Source organism: Eptatretus burgeri, chromosome 6, assembly GCF_056783735.1.
Source record: "Eptatretus burgeri isolate ZD-2024b chromosome 6, Ebu_testis_v1, whole genome shotgun sequence".
Classification (NCBI taxonomy): Eukaryota; Metazoa; Chordata; class Myxini; order Myxiniformes; family Myxinidae; genus Eptatretus; species Eptatretus burgeri.
In genome coordinates this window covers 109,677,310-109,697,390 of record NC_140966.1, presented here as the reverse complement: position 1 = coordinate 109,697,390, position 20,081 = coordinate 109,677,310, and the positions used below count along the sequence as shown (strand labels likewise).

At 44.7% G+C, this 20,081-nt stretch overlaps 1 protein-coding gene across 3 annotated transcripts in view; it reads left to right on the top strand.

Annotated features, from left to right (window-relative positions):
• The first annotated feature begins 912 nt into the window (after nucleotides 1–912).
• LOC147025589 (rho-related GTP-binding protein RhoG-like) overlaps nucleotides 913–20,081 on the top strand; it is a 24,817-nt gene continuing 5,648 nt past the window's right edge. The window contains exons 1-3 of one of the 3 annotated variants that reach the window (XM_085886704.1): nucleotides 913–1,077; nucleotides 18,457–18,642; nucleotides 18,848–19,059. In XM_085886704.1, the coding sequence (XP_085742830.1) occupies nucleotides 975–1,077; nucleotides 18,457–18,642; nucleotides 18,848–19,059 (501 nt within the window). In that variant the 5' untranslated portion in view covers nucleotides 913–974. Of the gene's footprint in view, nucleotides 1,488–18,456; nucleotides 18,643–18,847; nucleotides 19,060–20,081 lie in introns of all 3 variants that reach the window. The other 2 variants (XM_085886705.1, XM_085886706.1) reach the window with 2 other exon arrangements.

Genomic DNA, 20,081 nt, shown 5'->3' with positions numbered 1-20,081 from the left:
TAAAATCATCAAATTTCATCTGAGAAATCGCTAATTTTCATCCTGAAAATCTGATTAACCTGAAAATTAAGCATCAATTTCATCGTGCATCACTGAATTTGGAAACCAAATATTTTTTGAGGTCAAAAGATCAAAGGTCAACTCAAATCATCAATTTTCATCCGTTTGACCTGAGCTTTGATTAAGATTGTCAATTTTCATCTTAATGAAATGGACAATTTGATGTATCCATGGTAACCTTTGGAGAGGGGGGTGGATTTTGCAAGTGTCATGCTCTGCATAACGTCTTTTTCTTGTTGCATGCAAAAAATCAAAGATTTTTCAAGTAATTTGGTTCATCAATTTTGTTATTCCATCTGTTTGTCTGTCTGTCTGTCACCTGCAGATTACAATTTTAAACGGATCTTCACGAAACTTCACCACATGGTAGAGTTTGTCATATGGAAGAAGCCTATTGTTTTTGAGGTCAAAAGATCAAAAGGTCAACATCGGCCAAAGGTCAACAACTTAGTTGCGATTTTTAAAATCCTCAATTTTCATCCGATTGACTTGAAATTTGAAGAGGATTTATATTTCAGGTCACCGAATTCAACCACCAATTATTTTCGAGGTCCACATCGGCCAAAAAGTCAACATCGGTTTGTGAAAGACTCGGGAGAAACACTTTCCCCTGCCAACCCATCTCAGTGTGGATCGATAATTGAGGTTATTAAAGTAGTTGTCGTCCCGGTAGTCGTAAAATGGGCAGCAGGTACAGATGCCTCAGCTCGTCGAAACACCTCACACAAGTCTTGACCACAGTGGGATGTCATGTTCGATTTTTCTCGACCTTCAAGGTTTCGACGCGTTTTATTCGCTCGCAGGCAGCCATGACGAAGTAGTCAACGCGATATACTACCATTCGCTTCATGTCGCATTGTTGTGTTTTTCAGCGACGGACAACTATTGTTGACGTGTTGTTGTTTTTATTAGTTATGGTTTTGAATGTACAAGACGTGAGAGGGAAGGAAGGGACGACGGAGGAAGATACCGAACGGTTCGTATCCCCCGGTGAACCACGCCCTGAAGGGATCGAGAGTGAGTGAAGGGAAGTGAGGCGAAGAGGAGAGAGGTTGGGAAGGGCGAAAACAATAAAGAAAAGGTGGTAGAGGTGGGTGGGAGAGAGTTGTTGTGGAGGGGGGATGAAGCACGGGAAATATTAGGGTTACTTGTGAAGAGTGCACGGTGAGGAAAAAAAATAAAGAGGAAGTGAGAAGAAAAGCGCCTGGGAGAGGGAATAGAGAAGAGGGCGGGAAGAGGAAGAGATCTCTTTCCCTTCCTGGGTTTCAACAACGACTGCAGGCGAGTTCGGGTCCGTCCGTGTGTCCCCCTTGCATGTTTATCCGTCTGTGCAGCTGTTGTAGCAGTTTGAAGTGGAGAGTTAATTCCCGAAGATATCCAGGATTTGGATCCAAGTCTTGTGCGTTTACGGCTCGAGAAGGGAAAGGGTGAGTATTGATGCAAAAGAGTGTGCGAGTATCCTGCCGTGCGGTTGAGAGTGAGCGAGTATTGCGGTGAGTATGAGGGTGGGTGAGTATTGCAATGAAGATGAGTATTGCGGTGAGTATGAGGGTGAGCGAGTATTGCAGTGAATATGAGGGTGGGTGAGTATTTCAATGAAGATGAGTATTGCGGTCAGTATGAGGGTGAGCGAGTATTGCGGTGAATATGAGGGTGGGTGAGCATTGCAATGAAGATGAGTATTGCGGTGAGTATGAGGGTGAGCGAGTATTGCGGTGAGTATGAGGGTGAGCGAGTATTGCGGTGAATATGAGGGTGGGTGAGTATTGCAATGAAGATGAGTATTGCGGTGAGTATGAGGGTGAGCGAGTATTGCGGTGAGTATGAGGGTGAGCGAGTATTGCGGTGAGTATGAGGGTGAGCGAGTATTGCGGTGAATATGAGGGTGAGCGAGTATTGCGGTGAATATGAGGGTGAGCGAGTATTGCGGTGAATATGAGGGTGGGTGAGTATTGCAATGAAGATGAGTATTGCGGTGAGTATGAGGGTGAGCGAATATTGCGGTGATTATGAGGGTGTGCGAGTACTGCGGTGATTGAGGGTGAGTGAATATTGCAGTGAAGATGTTTGTTTGCGATTATTGCAATGAGGGTGAGCTAGTATTGTGGTGAAGATGAGGGTGAGCGAGTACTGCAGTGAAGATGAGGGTGTACGAGTATTGCGGTGAATATGAGAGTGAGCGAGTGTTGCGGTGAGTATGAGGGTGAGCAAGTATTGTAGTGAGTGTGAGAGTGAGCGAGTATTGCGGTGAGTATGAGGGTGGGCGAGTATTGTGGTGAAGATGAGGGTGTGAGAGTACTGCGGTGATTATGAGGGTGAGCAAATATTGCAGTGAAGATGAGGGTGTGCGAGTATTGCGGTGAAGATGAGGGGGAGCTAGTGTTGCGGTGAATATGAGGGTGAGCGAGTATTGCGGTGAGTATGAGGGTGAGCGAGTATTGTAGTGAGTGTGAGGGTGAGCGAGTATTGCGGTGAAGATGAGGGTGAGCTAGTGTTGCAGTGAAGATGAGGGTGTGCGTGTACTGCAGTGAGCATGAGGGTGAGCGAGTATTGCAGTGAGGGTGAGGTCGTATGGCAATGAAGATGAGGTTGAGCGAGTATTGCGGTGAAGATGAGGGTGAGCGAGTATTGCGGTGAAGATGAGTGTGTGCGAGTATTGCGGTGAAGATGAGGGTGAGCTAGTGTTGTGGTGAAGATGAGGGTGAGCGAGTACTGCAGTGAAGATGAGGGTGTGCGGGTACTGCAGTGAGCATGAGCGAGTATTGAGGTGAGTGTGAGGATGAGCGAGTATTGCAATGAGGGTGAGGTAGTATTGCAATGAAGATGAGGGTGAGCGAGTATTGCGGTGAAGATGAGGGTGAGCGAGTATTGCGGTGAAGATGAGGGTGAGCGAGTATTGCGGTGAAGATGAGGGTGAGCGAGTATTGCGGTGAAGATGAGGGTGAGCGAGTATTGCGGTGAAGATGAGGGTGAGCGAGTATTGCGGTGAAGATGAGGGTGAGCGAGTATTGCGGTGAAGATGAGGGTGAGCGAGTATTGCGGTGAAGATGAGGGTGAGCGAGTATTGCGGTGAAGATGAGGGTGAGCGAGTATTGCGGTGAAGATGAGGGTGAGCGAGTATTGCGGTGAAGATGAGGGTGAGCGAGTATTGCGGTGAAGATGAGGGTGAGCGAGTATTGCGGTGAAGATGAGGGTGAGCGAGTATTGCGGTGAAGATGAGGGTGAGCGAGTATTGCGGTGAAGATGAGGGTGAGCGAGTATTGCGGTGAAGATGAGGGTGAGCGAGTATTGCGGTGAAGATGAGGGTGAGCGAGTATTGCGGTGAAGATGAGGGTGAGCGAGTATTGCGGTGAAGATGAGGGTGAGCGAGTATTGCGGTGAAGATGAGGGTGAGCGAGTATTGCGGTGAAGATGAGGGTGAGAGAGTATTGCGATGTGTATGAGGCTGAGCGAGTATTGCGGTGAGTATGAGGGTGAGCGAGTATTGCGGTGAGTATGAGGGTGAGCTCGTATTGCAATGAAGATCAGGGTGAGTGAGTATTGCGGTGAGTATGAGGGTGAGCGAGTATTGCAGTGAAGATTAGGGTGAGTGAGTATTGCAATGAGAATGAGGCTGAGCGAGTATTGCGGTGAGGATGAGGGTGAGCAAGTATTCCAGTGAAAATGAGGGTGGGCGAGTATTGCAATGAAGATGAGGTGAGCTCGTATTGCAATGAAGAAGAGGACGAGTGAGTATAGATCAAAATGACGGTTTATTTTATCCTTAAAAATAAATCGTTCTTTGTCTATACTAAATGTTTGAGATTTTGAAATAAATCATTTCAAGAAAAAAACCAAAAAGATAGCTCCAGCGAACTATACCGCTGAGGTTGTTTGCATTGATCAAATTCTCCCGAAGAGTACTTTACTGAATTGTGAATTGATTTTTTAAATAATTTTTTCGTTGCCCGGTTTGAACGAAACTTGATACTGCACACCGCAGGTGAATAGTGAGCAAGGTGGCCCTAAAGTTTTTGTGCTATCGTGTACCGTTTTGGCTGTATTTCGGGAACATACAAGATGAAAGTTTTAGTAATACATAGATAATGGTCTGTCTGTCTTCCTTAGTTAATTGTCTTTTTCTCGCCATTATGATAGCAATAGACTACTTCCTGCAATGCAATATTATCCAAATAATGCTTCAGAGAGTGGAGCAACACAGTCTGTTCCAACACTGCTTTTATACAGACAGAGGGTTTGGAACTAATCAACAAAAGTTGGGACACCTGCAGGAATTGTTTGCATCAACTTTCAAGGCTTAATTTACTTCCATTGCTGCAGAACAGCTGCAGTTGCTCACCCATTACTTGTTCTCTTAAAAGGGCCGTTTTTTTTAACAAGTCTGAAATTTACATTATTTTTCATTTTTTGGTAACCTAAACTTTTTTTTTTAATCTCTGGCAGTTTACTGCTTAGCTTTGTACCATTTCAGGTTGTTCAGTGGACTTGAACTACTTAAATTTCAGTAAAAACTGAAAAATGGGGGTGTTCTAAAACTTTTGGCTGGTCGTGTTTATATGTATTTATATATGAGGCGCCGCGAGGAGGAGTGATGTAAGGGACACATCGGCCATTTTGGAGTTAATGCCATGTAGCACTATTTTAATCCTTACGCTATCATCCGAGCCTATCATCATCATATCATTAAAAAATGTCGCTTACATCACGCCTCCTCGTGGGGCCTCATGTATGTATGTATATATATATATATATATATATATATATATATATATATATATATATATATATATATATATATATATATATGTATATGTATATATATATATGTATATATATATATATATATATATATATATATATATATATATATATATATATATATATATATATATATATATATATATATGTTGCCTGGTGTTGGCTTAATGGTTAGGGTGGTGGGCTTAGGATCCGAGGATCCTGAGTTCAAATCCCACTCGGCTGTTGAATTAATTCCAGGTGGGGTTGACTCTGCCTGTCATCCTTCTGAGGTCGGCAAAATGAGTGCCAGCATGCTGGTATCCTGTGTCGGAGTGGCGACCCGTCCAGAATTGTACCCAATAGCCAAGGAGACTGCTTAGGCAGCACCAACGCTCTGCAGAGAGTATGGTCCCAGTGGATGGATATATATGTCTACTGCGGCACAAGTCACAGAAAAATTTAATGGTAGTCACGGGAAGAATGTGTCACAGTCCACAGTGCAGCACACCCTGCTGCGTATGGGACTGCGTAGCCGCAGACTGGTCAGAGTGCCCGTGATGACCCCTGACCCCTATCCACCATCGAAAGCACATGTATATATATATATATATATATATATATATATATATATATATATATATATATATATATATTGTATATGTATATGTATGTCTACTGTGGCACAAGTCACAGAAAATTTTAATGGTAGTCACGGGAGGAATGTGTCACAATCCACAGTGCAGCACACCCTGCTGCGTATGGGGCTGTGTAGCCACAGACCAGTCAGAGTGCACGTGATGACCCCTGACCCCTATCCACCGTCGAAAGTGCATACAATAGACACGTGAGCGTCAGAACTGGACCTTGGAGCAGTGGAAGGTCGCCTGGTCCGATGAGTCTAGTTTTCTTTTTGATCACGTGGATGGCCGTGTACGTGTGCGCCGTTTACCTGGGGAAGTGATGGCACCAGGATGCACTGTGGGAAGACGACAAGCCGGTGGAGGGAGTGTGATGTTCTGGGCAATGTTCTGCTGGGAAACCCTGGGTCTGGCCATTCATGTGGATGTCAATTTGACACGTGTCACCTACCGAAACATCATTGCAGACCAGGTCCACCCTTTCATGGCAATGGTATTCCCTGATGGCAGTGGCCTCTTTCAGCAGGATAATGCACCCTGCCACTCTGCACACATTGTTCGGGAATAGTTTGAGGAACATGATGAAGTGTTCACGGTGTTGCCCTGGCCTCCAAATTCTCCAGATCTCAATCCGATGAGCATCTGTGGGATATGCTGGACCGACAAGTCCGGTCCATAGCGGCTCAACTTCACAACTTACAGGACTTGAAGGATCTGCTGCTAATGTTTTGGTGCCAGATACCACAGGACACCTTCAGGGTTCTTGTAAAGTCAATGCCTCGGTGGGTCGGCGCTGTTTTGGTGGCACACGGAGGACCATATTAGGACAACAGAACAGCATATTAGGCAGGTGATCATGTTTTGGCTCATCAGTGTGTGTATGTGTGTGTGTGTGTATGTATATATATATATATATATATATATATATATATATATATATATATATATATATATATATATATATATATATATATATATATTGTATGTGGGTGCCCAAGCAAAGTTCAACAGAGGGTGATATCTAAATAGTCTTGAATTTCAAAAATATTTTGCACACATGGTTTTACTGGGAACCTCACAAACTGCAGGGGTAAGAGTAACAAATTTACAACTTCCATTTTTCTCTCGATTGTACTCAGGGCCACATATCATATATATATATATATATATATATATATATATATATATATATATATATATATATATATATATATATATATATATATATATAATCGTCACTCTCATAACAAAAGTGCCTAAGTCATTTTTTCCAGTTTTTGGGATTTTCTGCCTCAGTCATCTTTCGCCATGATGTAATCATAATAACGAGTAACAAGATTTATGTTTCATTTTGCTTCAAACAACTCTGTGCACAAGAAATAGTGAATAAATATTTGTTGATGAAGAATTGCTGCAGTTTTTTGTGTTTTTCTCAAAACTGGAAAAAAATGACAGGCACTTTTGTTATGAAGGTAACGATATGTAAGAAGATTGATGAGAAAAGTTTTGCCAATTCCACCGGGAGCATCCAGAACGAAAGTTCCACCACTCCCATTGAAAACTGCTTGTGTAATCTTCTTGAATGCTTCTCTTTGTTGTGGAACCAGACATTGCTCATTCTCCTGGATGTATTCAGCAAGCTGTTCCATGTTGTACTTGCTCTCTCTCAAAATTTAATTTGAGAGCTCATTGTCATTGTGTCGTTGTGGGTCAGGAAGACCAAACGTTTTGAAGTCAGAGCCACCCAAAGCCTTGATCTTGTCTTCATTGATAATAAGAGCTTGATTGAAGATGGCATTACTGTAGTCCAGTTCCAGGTTAGGATTTTCCACATGTGCATGATGCAAAATGTCCTCTGCCAGCTTCTCCTTGTGGTTGTCCCATAGTTGTTGAGGATTTGACATGGCCCATGTCTGCATCAATGTTTATCGAGTTGCAACTGCCTCCTCCAATGTGCTGTTCCAGTGTGTATCATCCTCCAGGAGTCTTCTGAGCTGGCAAGCCTGTTTGTAAGTTTCACAGATTGTGGCATCGACTGTTCACAAGGCTTCAAATGATGTTGGACCTTTGACCTCATGTAGAGGCAGTCTCAGGTAAAAGCATTCAAAATTGTTCAGATGTGCAGTGTACACACGGCCAAGTGCATCACTGGCTTTGATGCCTGGCTGGTCTGGTACAGTTTGTCCTGCTTTGTGGTGAGCCCACTTCTTGCTGCCAACATTCCATATTCACTACTTGGGTATCTGAGGATACAAGTGTCTTATGAAATTCATCATCCTGGCAGAGATTGAAGAGAGCTGTGAGAGTTGTGTCTTGTGGGACTTGGACGTTTTCACGGATATTCTCCTCAGTGAAGTACACTCTCTGGCCATTCTCGTGGTGCACACTGAGATGAACCACAGTGGGATGTCGCTCATGAATTGGGAGGTTCAGGATCCTCCAGATGGCTTCATTGCTGCTGACGTATCTTCCCAATTCATATTTCCGAACCTCATCATGCACAGTCGTCCCATCCATCGTCAGGCCAAACACAGCCATGTCAGATCCTTTGTTGACAAACTTGCACACATATTTGATGGATTTCACAGAGTGGCAGTACTCAACATTGATGTGTGCATTGAATAGCCATGTGAGGAGTGGACATTATGGAAAAAAATCCACCTGTTGTCGACTTACACCTCACAACCATGAACTTTGATGGTTGTTGTGAATGCACCATCTGCTGGTTTTCTCCTATGATACAGTGGGTATCCATCTTGTCCAGTCTGTGTGTCTTTCAGAAGATGTCGTGGGAACATTTTTGTGCATTTGATATCTTTCATGCATGGTGAGTTTGGATTTATGCTTCCATCGGGGCCATGCACCATCTGTGTTTTGACAATGCTGGACAGAAGTGGATCAATTTCTGGGTCTGGAAGTTCAGGATTATTGAAGTCATCCACTCAACACATGAAGTTCATCTTGAAGCCAAATCAGAATGTGGGTATGTGGCAGGCCATGCTTTTGTCACTCAATTGTGCACTGTACATGTTGCACTTAGTGGCTCCAAAAATCTTTCCCTTAGTGGTGATTACATCTTCATTTTTCATCAACTGCTTCATCTTCATCAACTCATCTTCATCTTCATCAACTGCTTCATTTTTTTTTCCGGAATACTCTTGCCAGCAAATCATGGTGATGCTGTGGTTTTTGGCCTGGCATCAGTTCATTAGCCACTTCCTCCCAAGCTGGATTGCAGGTGAAGGTGATGAAGAAATTAGGACGGCCATAGTTTCGTACATATGTCATGGCGTTCTGAGTGCGCTCGTGCATGTAGCGGGGACCACCTGTGAAACTGGAAGGCAAGATCACCAATTGATTGACATCAGCAGCATTTCCATCATTGTTCATGACATCCCTGAGGTGAACATAGTTTTTGACTCGGAGTTTCTTTTGGTTCTTTTGAATGAATCTCAACCTCTGCCTAAATTTTGGCATGCACGTCTACAACAAATTGGTGGAAGAGATCTTTGCAACGCAAGATGTGATTGAAATTACCAGCTTGCAGCATCAATCATCCTGTCAGCATAAAAGTCCATGGCAGAAATCTTATTTTTGCTTGACAGTCCTGTTGCTGGGTTAGTTTGCTGCAGTTTAATATGGTATCCATCATCACCCTGCCAGAAAATTTGTGGATGCTGAAATGCATCACATGATCGGTGTGTCTCAGCAATTCTCTGGAGGGAGTTGTTTCTGAGTTGCAAGATAATGTCTCGATTGCCATGTTGTTCACCAGCAAGGATGGCAGCCACTTCTGATGTGGAGGGAACATTTAAGCACCGTTCATGCTCCCCAGCTGGAGTTTTGTCTGAATGAATGAATGACAACTTTGTACTCTGGTGTCATCTTCTCCATGGCACACTTGAGACTCCTGTACATAGTTGTTTTCCTTGTGGAGCATATCTTGCAACTGCAACACCACCTCCAGCTTGGTTTGAATGACATTATCGCATTGTTGTTCAGTCTGCTTTGTATTGTTACCAATGAAGTAGATCTGCAGGAATTTTGGCTCTTCATTTGGTCGTGACTGGAGACTGCCAAGCTGATGATGAACCTGTTCCTGTACTTTAAATATGGGCATGCATCCAGACTCCGATCTCTTTTGTGGTGCCGAAAGATGCCGAAAGCATGAGTTGTATCTTCTGATGTTACTTTTGAAATTACTTGCATTTGGAGTGTTGACTGTCAACAATGTATGACTAGGTTCAGGAGAAGCATGCATTTGGGGCAGTCAAACCTTGCCAATGTTGCAGCATATCCCTGGATCTTCTCCTGTCCATTTCATTGCATCACAGTGCCTGCAATTAATTGCCATTGAGCCAGTCGCAACTAATTGATCAGAAGCATAATCCAAGGCTGAATTGTAGGAGAATGCAGACTTTTCTTTTACCCTCCAGGGCTGGATCCTGGCTGCAGCCATTTGTGCTGCATTTGCCTCTTGTCTTCTTTCTTGTTCTTGAGTTTCAGCTGCTCTGGGTGAAGCCATTCCTGAGCTGTGTTTTCCTCTAGGCCTGGTCTTCTTTTTTGCTTTTGAGAGTATCAGCTGCTCTGGTTGCAGACATTCCTGCTGTGTTTGCTTCTTGCTCTTGAGTCAAGACGGCACTGGATGCAGCTTTTGCAAGTTGTTTTTTGTCAAGTTCGCTTCTTGTACATTTCCTTCTTTTAGTAGAAATCATCCTCCTGCAAAATAAAGTTGTGACAAGGTGTGGTCGAGTGGGGAGGGGGAAGAGAGGTGGGAAAGTGAGAAGGGATGGGGTGCGAGGGGTGGGGAGACAGAGACAGACAAACACAAAGGCAGGGGGAGGTGGCTGAAGACCCCTGCAAGGTGACTGACAGCGGGCTGACCAGGATGGCGCACCTCTATCTTGATGAGGCTTCTTTTTTTTTGCTGCATGAAGCAATCTACGCTGTCACTGATTTGCCAGTCAGCGATGAAACCGGTCCGGCGACTGAGCGGGATGTGTCACATTGGGATTTTCATGTGTGTACTATTTGTGAATGTTTTTACAGCTGTGGAGGAACTCTGGGAAGGGTTTGAAACAGCAAAGAGCTTACCTTGTGTCGCCTTTCTTCCGTGGTTGCTTTATGCAGCTTTCTTCGGCTGGAAGAGCATGGAAGGAGTCAATTTGTTTTATATCTATACTAGTGTGTGTGTGTGTGTGTGTGTGTGTGTGTGTGTGTGTGTGTGTGTGTGTGTGTGTGTGTGTGTGTGTGTGTGTGTGTGTGTGTGTGTGATTAGTATCTACATACGTGGGTTTCAGAATCTGGATTGGAGTCCTCCCAGGGTGGGCTCAAAGCATCCACCTTCATTTCAGTAAGGGTTCACCATTAATGGACCAAGCTGTGAAGTTTTTCTGTTCTCAAAGTTTTGTGCCGAGGGTTCTCTTCAGGATTGTCGCTGAGCCGTGGACAGCTTCCAACTGTAGTTTGTTTGTAATAATATTCCCAGGGATGGTTTTTAGCTGACCTTGAAAATAGTTCCGTGGAGCTTATGAGACAGCGCGTCGTTAGTCCGTCTGTCTGTCCGTCTGTCCGTCCACAAATGCTTGCAACTTCTTCTCAGAAACTACGCATATGATTTCAATGAAATTTGACCACAACCTTCATCACCCATAATGGCATTAAAAAAGGGGTCCACAGAGGCAGTTTACGCCCCCCCCCCCAAATAGGTATTTGCTTTCTTCTCAAACGATATACACAATTCCGATGAAACTTCACGACAACCTTCGTCACCCATGATGTACCAAAGTTTGTTCATGACATGAGAAAAATCAGGCTCTCAGGAGGTTTAAGGGGAGTTGACCCCCAAAATATGTATTTTCTTTCTTTTCTGAAACCACACACACACAATTTTGATGAAACTTGACTACAACCTTTAACACCTGTGATGTACCAAAGTATGTTTATGGGATTTAAAAAAAATCCATAGGTATTTGAGTTTCGTCTCTGTTATATATTTTGTGGGTCAGACATGCCAACCAGTGGTTGCCTGCTTATCTTATCCAGCCACTACCAGATGAGTGCCCTATGTTTAATATCTCTGTGAGGTTCTATCACGGGTACAACTTTGGCATTGTTCAGCTTCCAGGATCTTCTGGTCCAAAATCACTGGGATTAACACCTCAATCAGCAATGCCTTCTCTGTTTTTTTTGTACCTAAGTATGATATCTGGTCACAATGCTTTGTTTTCGATGTTCATGCTCGTTGAGATCATTAGGTCGTACTTCCATGTTTTCAGTGATTGCTTTTGGTTCATGTTCCCACAAATTTTCTGAAACTGTGATATCAAAGTTTTTGTAGATGTGCCAGTGGATGACTTTACAAACTCTGTTGTGTCATTGTGTGTACAGCTGTTCTGATGTGCATGTTTGCGTGCGTGCACGTGCGGTCATGAAGCATAACATATCATTGTCTTTACTTAACCCAATTCCACCCCTCGCCTTTCTATTTTTCTTTTTTCTTTTTTTTTCATACTCGTCTCGCTCTCGCTCTCGCTCTCGCTCTCTCTCTCTCTCTCTCATCCCCTCCTCACACCCTCCCTCTCGCAGTGTATAGCGCAACGTTTGATGAGGCATAGCTCTCCCCACATACCCCCCCCCACCTTCCTAGCTTCTCTTCCCTCCTGCATCCTCTCTCTCCCTTACTTCGTTTCTGTCTCTCCCCCCCCCCTCTTAATACCCCCGTCAGCGAATCGACAGGTTGTATTTGCTAGTATATATTGTTGTGGTTCTCGCCACTCCAGCGTGCGGGCGACCGCTTTTTAGCTAATTGCGGCCGCGCACCCACCGACCGTGGCAATCCAGTCGCAGCTTTTGGATCAACGCCGAAATCCAGCTCCGGGTGTGTTTTTAACCACACCATAAATCAGCCAACTCTTCTGTCCATACGTGACAGGGTTGATCGCGGAATTGTCGAATTACCTAAGTATTCGCGCCGACAGAAATGCCGGGGATTTACACCTTGACGGGACCCATACGGACACGAGCCGCTTTAAGCAGCTCGGGCCGTTTCCGATTGCCGAGCGGTTTATTATCGCCAAGCCCCGTCGGACTCGATTATCTTATCGGCTATTAAAAACCAGCTATTATTCCGAACGCAATTACGGCAGCTCAATGGAGGAAGGGACGTAACTAGCAGGTGAATATTCAAACAATGACATTTATTCATACACGTATGCAAGCAATGGGGGTAAGGGACAAGACACGAGCAAAAAGACCCACAGCCGTTGTCTATTTATTCTGTACATGCACTTAACCACAGTTCTACTTGACGGACAAGGCACCACAGACTTCCATGCAAAAACCCAGAAAGAAAAGAACAAGGAGAACAGGGCCCATAGGCCTTTAATGTTCTGCGGAGCTGTGGAGACCGAAGGAGCTCCGCGAGACCGTGCAGGTTACCTGCCACCCTCGTGGTGACTCACTGGGCAACCCTTGATGTCTCGTCGTCAACACGGCAGCTGGTGTATTGGCAGCTCGGTTGGTCCAGGCCTAGCCGTGCGGCCTGGTCGATCGGGCCCAGCCGACGACGCCTCAGAGGAGCGAACGGGCCTTGCTCTTTTAGAGTTTATGCTCTCTTAAGAGCCTGCTCACTCCTCAGCGTTGCTCGGACCGTCCCGGGGCCCGATCACCTCGGACCGTTATGTCGCTGGCTGGCGACTTCTCTCCGGCTTCCTCCACCGACCCACAATTCTGCACGGCACTGCAGGCTTGGCTGGACTCCAGGCTCCACTCCGACTTCCATTCCGAGCTCCACTCCGAACGAACTCCCCTCAACTGGACCACGAACCCAGACTGGCCTCTCGGCACCTCAGCCCTGCCTTTTATTGGGTTTGGGGGGTGGTGTTTGGTCTTTCACCTCTGACCCTTCACCCCCCGCTGGCTCCGCCCCTTTTGTCATTCTGATCTGATCTTGCCGTTAAACGCGGACATGGTAGAAATCACCGGCCCTCGCCCCAACGAGGGAGTCCCCGTGTCTGTCGGCGGAGATGCCGTTCGTCTATGGATGTCGTTGCTGGCGAAAAGATGGCGGCGTTTGTGGAGATGAAGGTGAGGAGACATTGTTCGTTTGTTGATGTTGTTTGTTGGGGAAAAGATGGCGGTGTTTGTGGAGATGTTGGCGGTTGTGGCGAAGGTGGTGAGGAGATGTTGGCGGTTGTAGCGAAGGTGGTGAGGAGATGTTGTTTAAAATAACGATAGGAAAGAATAACACTACCTCAAAGGTTCACAGCCCGATTCACGAATAAATCCCGTTAGACATCGGTGGGGAAATCTAATCTGGACACACACTTATCGACATAACTGATCTTCCGGGAACCTGAATGGTGTTCTGTGAATTTCCACAACCGTAACAATATATTGAAATCTGTGGAGCGTGGACAAGCACTCTCCCTATCTACAATGGATGCAAAGTCCTTCACCAAAGCGTCACCTCCAATTAGGAGGCCACAGCCTGGCGACTCTGTCAAACAGACAAAGATTACCTTATTTTCCGGCATATAAACCGCACTTTTTTCTGCAAAAAGGCAAAAGTTGTGGGTGCAGTTAATACACGGGTCTCAAAAAAAAAAATTCTTAAAACGATCAATGCTGAATTTCAATTATATTTCAAATGAACAATTTTGTAGCAGTCAGAACTGCTGTTAAGTTCAATTCTGCTGTTTAAAGTTTGAATATAGGTTTAGGTTAAGAGTTTGTAAAGCGTTTTATTAACCGTGTGCGGAAATTAAATGAAGTGACGCCCGGAAACATCCGGACTTTAGGTGCATGGCATATATCGAGTCTCATGGCTCTGAAAAAGCCATTAAACACAAAAAAGAAGAACACCCATCTCGCATCAAAAGAAGAATTATTCCCAATAGCTAGAGTCCAATAACGGAGCAACCACCTCATCAAACAAGCTTACGTGGCAAGCTTCCCTCGTATGTCGTGTTCAAGAGGAAGACACTGACCAATGACAAGTTTCCAACCAGCATCATTGTTCATGCGCAGCAAAAGGCGTGGATAGATGAGGGACTTGTGGTGGTGACTATCTTTTACATGCATCATTTTCTCCATGAACATCCGATGCAGGCAGAATTAATCCACCAAGCTTGTTCTTTACATGCTGACGCTAAGCCAGCAAATGCTGGATAGCGGGGTGTGGTTTATAACAAGGAACAACCAATCAACCCCGAGTACTTTTCCATACAAGGGTAGGAAATGGACTTAAAATGGAAGGAGTAGAATCGCACAAGAGTGAGGAGCCACGGGACGGTGAAGCTTTAAGAAGTACCAGTGCTGCTCGGTTCTTTTGGCTTCCTCTAGTTCTCTTCGTTTTCCCTCGTTTCTATCAGCGGTTCCTAATTTGCTTCCTGCAGATTACTCGTATCAACCAGACGAACTTTCTTACTTCACAGGCCTTTGTATTCGACCCAGGCTTAAAGAAACATGAACTACATCTCAGTGGAACCACCACAGATGAACTTTCCCATTTCCCAGACTCAGTATTTTCATCAGTTGAGAATGAACATTTCATGACGTGTTTCCTGCTGGGATTTTTGACCCGGATTTCCGAGAAGTAATGGCCACGTGCATCTTTGTTGAACTTTAAGCATTACTCCCGTCGCTACGTTGGCTGAACATTATGTTGACTGGGAGACTGCCGGCGTTCATCAGGAAGATGAGAAAGGTCGACTTTCCGATGATCTGCGCCTGGATCGTCAAGGTGTGGGAGGAGATACCGTCGGACATCATCAAGCGACCATTTCTGAAATACTGCATTCTGCAACAACATGGAACGGCACAGAGGACAACATCATTTGGTAGGAGGAGGCTGCAAATGGCGGTGACAGTGACGTGGACAGTGACAGAGACTTGCTACCCTGATTCGGACAAGGAGTTGCGTGCCGTCTTCGACGAGGATTTCCTTGGGTTTAGCTGTCAACCTTCATCAAACCCAAACGGCCCTTTTCAAGGCCACAAATCCACAAGAAATATGTACGATACTGGTATGAATCCCTTTCCTTCCTTTTTTTAGGAACAAAAAAAATCCTCTTTATAATGTTAAATAATAATAAAAAATAAAAACTTCTTGGTATCCTCTCCTCTCTCTTCAACTTCTTGAAAATCAGAATGAGACTGTTAGACGAAAGTAAGTGGACATGGGAGTAAGCATGTTGATACGTCCATCACTTTCATTCCATACAAAGTTAATGTGCAAACGTATTTAGATCGAGATCAGAAAATAAAATGATCAATTATATTCATTTATTTTGAGGGTGAAAAACAGGGACGCGGTTTATACACCGGAAAATGCGGCACATCAATGTGCGCCTCCAAACTGTGATTGGTGAGAGCGCTGGAATCCCATCCGACACAACGATTAGCACCCCTGCCATGTGGAAACACTATCTCTCGTTTAACGATGCTTAACCTCGAGTCGTTATTGAATGCGGTTGGGAGCAATGATGATTTAAAGGTATTTTGCTCCCTAAACCAAATGCCGTGACCTCACCACCATGATGCATGGATTTGTCTGCAGCTCCCGGAAGAGCTTCTCATAGCACTAATTAAAATGATAGTAAATATTTATAATGTGAGAAGCTGTCACAAGTGAATGAAAATGCAGTTACCGACTGGTTTCGTCCTTATTCGGGCATCATCTGGGAAACATTGCAAATTTTCATCCACTTGTGATGCTGAAACCTTACAGTTTGGTTATATACCAATCAATGTGCGATTCCAAACTGCAAGTCCCATCTAAACTGTAATTAGTGCTTAAGGAAGCTCTTCCGGGAGGCACGGACAAAACCGTGCGCCTTGGTGGTGATATCATAGCGTTTGGCTTCAGTCAGAGAACGGTAACTGCATACTTACGTCATGTACATCATTCCGTCGCTGCGGATTATGTCTCACACAGTAAAACCGCATAATCTGCAAAGAACAACCATCTGTCTGCCACCCAGCCGATTGTTCCTGCTAATGCAAACCATTCAAGCAGAAGGCACTTGGTGCGATCGGCGGATAAATCGAAATGTGTGGCATGTGACGAGCACTCCCCGATCTCCAATGGACATAAAGTCCGACACCAAAACGTCACCTCCGGTCGCAATGTTTTGTTTTCTATGTTCACACTCGATGGGATTATAGAAAATGGAGTTATCGACTTCTACTCACCGCTAAAGGTTGATGACTGTCCAGTCTGAGCAGTGTCCCGTAAGCTGTTAAGTTTGAGTACGGGTGAATAAAGGCACAAGTTCAATAAGAATCGAGAAAGGGTGTATCACCAGTGGGCCATTTTGGTGTTGTGTCCATGAAATAATATGATCCACTAGGTGACTCGTGTGTCATAAAAGACCATTGCCCATGGGAATTAGCTGCTCACCAAAAGGGGTTCGATGATTGAAGTCTGGCGGTGGAAAGGAGTAAAAACCCACTGATGATAGAGCCATGACGCGGCACGTGATATGCAGCTCCGAGTGCAAAGAGCAAAGTGCTGCTGGAGGAAAAGGGCCACGGACAGACATGTGGTACGAAACCCGTGAGTCGATTGAGAGGAAATGCGTCATTGAAGATAGGTCTTGCGAATGCTGTTTAACTCCAGTGAACTCTAATCAACTCCAGTGAAACTTAAGTCTGTGAGGCCTTCCCACGATGGTGTAAATAGAGAGCCACCAGGCAGGAAAAACCGTCATCACACTTCTCGTCCAGCCTTCTTCCGGGCTCGTCCATCGAGAGGGAGGTCTTCGAGCTCGGTAGTAGTGTTGGGCAAAATGATTGGTTAGAAACCAGATAAAAACCACGCCTACACTCCTGCCACTGGTTGGACTAGTAAATGGAACAAATTTCACGATTTAAAAGTACAAACAAATTGGCACCTATGAAAAGTACACCACAGGATCACTTGGTCGAATGTGAGCATTACTTCCTTGTTGTCAGTGATTGCTTTTGGTGTGTGTGTGTGTGTGTTCCATTTGTGCTCCAGCTCTTCCATGAGACTTAGACCCTGTAAATAAGAAAGGAAATCTATTGTCGAAGATACGGCATAAAAAACTCGTTTCAATTACAAAATCTATCATATTGTCATGTCTGTGATGCTTGAATTTGCCCATGTATGGGTGTGCTATCGACGGTTGTGATTCCGTGCGGATGTGCTTCAATGTATCAGGTATTGGTAATTCCTGTGACCATCGATCTGCACTTTGTCCAACAAACAGCCATTAGACCAATGTCCTTGTTTAGTTGGGTAATCTATTTTAAAGCTGGTCGGTGATTAGTTGTTTAGTTGTGGTGTTCCTGTTCTCTGTGCCAGTGGGTTTTTGTATTTTGCTCTCTGTGCCGGGGGGCAGGGGGGTTGTGACTTCAGGCAAGTCGTCACTGTGCACTTGGCTCGTCAAGTTCACAAGCAAGTTGGTGATGGTGAATTCTGCTTCTCTGTCTCACTTCTTGTGAAGGAGAGAATGGTTGCACTTGACTGAGCATTGGATACTTGATCTTGAATCAAATTTGCTTTGTTGTTAATTTGAATTTTGTTTTTTTTTAATTTCTGGTTTGTTTGAGGTTATTAAGTCGGACCATGTACGTCGGGATTGTACAGTGTTTTGGACAAGTCTTCTCCCAGTGGCTGTTGCATCGCAAATGTGGAAGTTGGTCCATCATGGGAAGCTGCAATCTCCTCAAACTCCCACACTCATCCTGCTATTGAGGCTAGGGATGTGGTTAAAGCAGGAAACTTTGTCAGCGAGTATGGAGTTGTGGGAGGCTGGGGAGTGGCTGCACAACACTGAGCTTGAAATTGTTGATGTCTATCAAAGGGGGGAAAGAGTGGGTGGTGGTTATTGGTGGAGGGTCCATAGCCGATAAGGTTATCCAAAATCTGTGGACCACACTTGGAAGTTGGGAGAACTAGGAAAAGGAGAGGATGGAAAGGAATGAAAGTCATGGGGTGGGGGGCTTGCATGCTAGTTTAGTTACAACTCAAACCTCTGTTTTCTTTCAGGTTACGGGATGCAGGCAGTGAAGTGCGTCGTGGTTGGAGATGGTGCGGTGGGCAAGACGTGTCTGCTCATTGTGTACACTCGTAATGCCTTTCCTGCCGAATATGTACCCACCGTCTTTGACAACTACAACAGTAACCTGACCGTAGAGGGACGCAGCATTTCTCTCAACCTGTGGGACACTGCCGGTAGTTTGGGGATGAGGGGAACACGTATCCGGGGAGGAGTTGGATGGATCGTTGTGTAAATGTGGAGCAGTCGTGTCGTTCTCCCAACATCAAACTCACGCACACGTTCTGCAAATTCATTGATTTGGTACTTTTTCTTCTTATTATTAACTTTGGATTCAAAGCTTGTCTCCATTTTTTTTTTTTTGTGATTTCTCATCTCCAGGTCAGGAGGAGTATGACAGACTACGCACGCTGTCCTACCCACAGACCAATGTTTTTGTGATTTGCTTCTCCCTCGTGAGTCCTCCTTCATACGAGAATGTACGTCTCAAATGGCACCCCGAGGTGTCGCACCACTGCCCTGGCGTACCAGTCTTGCTGGTCGGCACAAAGCTGGATCTCCGGGGGGACCCTGAGACTCAAAGGAAGTTAAAGGTGTGATGTACAAAATGTAATTTGATTTTTTTTTTTTTTTTTTTTTTTTTTTTTTTAATGGCTCCACTGACTAATTTGCTCGAGGCATCGTTTTTGGGTTGTCCATCCCGTCCGTGATAGGTTTTCACTCCCGCTTTAACTTTAAAATAGCTGAAGGGATACAAGTCAAGCTTGGTACAAGTATGTATAATGATGTGAAAATAAATTGATGAGATTATGGGGTCAAGAGGTCAGAAGTCTTGTTAGGTAAAAATTCGGTTACCATGCAAACTTGTGAACCAGTGATTGGATTTTGACCAAACTTGGGGTAAGTATATATGATGATGCAAAGATGAACTGATTTGATTTTGGCATCAAGAGATCCAAAGTTAGAGGTGATGTCAGATAAAAATGTGATTCTTGAGAACAGCTGAAAGGATTTAAATCATACTTGATACGAATATGTAAAATGATGGAATAATGTGGGTGGAAGCATATCGGTCAACGTCGTGTGACGTCAAGTTTTGTTTAGTTTTAATGTGTTTGAGTCGGGTATTTTATGAAATGAGGTCCACGCTTTTAATTTATTGTTCGACATGACATAAGATTTCCATACATTTATTACTAATGCACCTTATTGATTGGATCTCTCTCTCTCTGTCTCTCTGTCTCTCTGTCTCTCTGTCTCTCTGTCTCTCTGTCTCTCTGTCTCTCTGTCTCTCTGTCTCTCTGTCTCTCTCTCTCTCTCTCTCTCTCTCTCTCTCTCTCTCTCTCTCTCTCTCTCTCTCTCTCTCTCTCTCTCTCTCTCTCTCTCTCTCTCTCTCTCTGTGTCCTCTCTCTCTCTCTCTCTCTCTCTCTCTCTCTCTCTCTCTCTCTCTCTCTCTCTCTCTCTCTCTCTCTCTCTCTCTCTCTCTCTCTCTCTCTCTCTCTCTCTCTCTCTCTCTCTCTCTCTCTCTCTCTCTCTCTGTGTCCTCTCTCTCTCTGTGTCCTCTCTCTCTCTCTCTCTCTCTCTCTCTCTCTCTCTCTCTCTCTCTCTCTCTCTC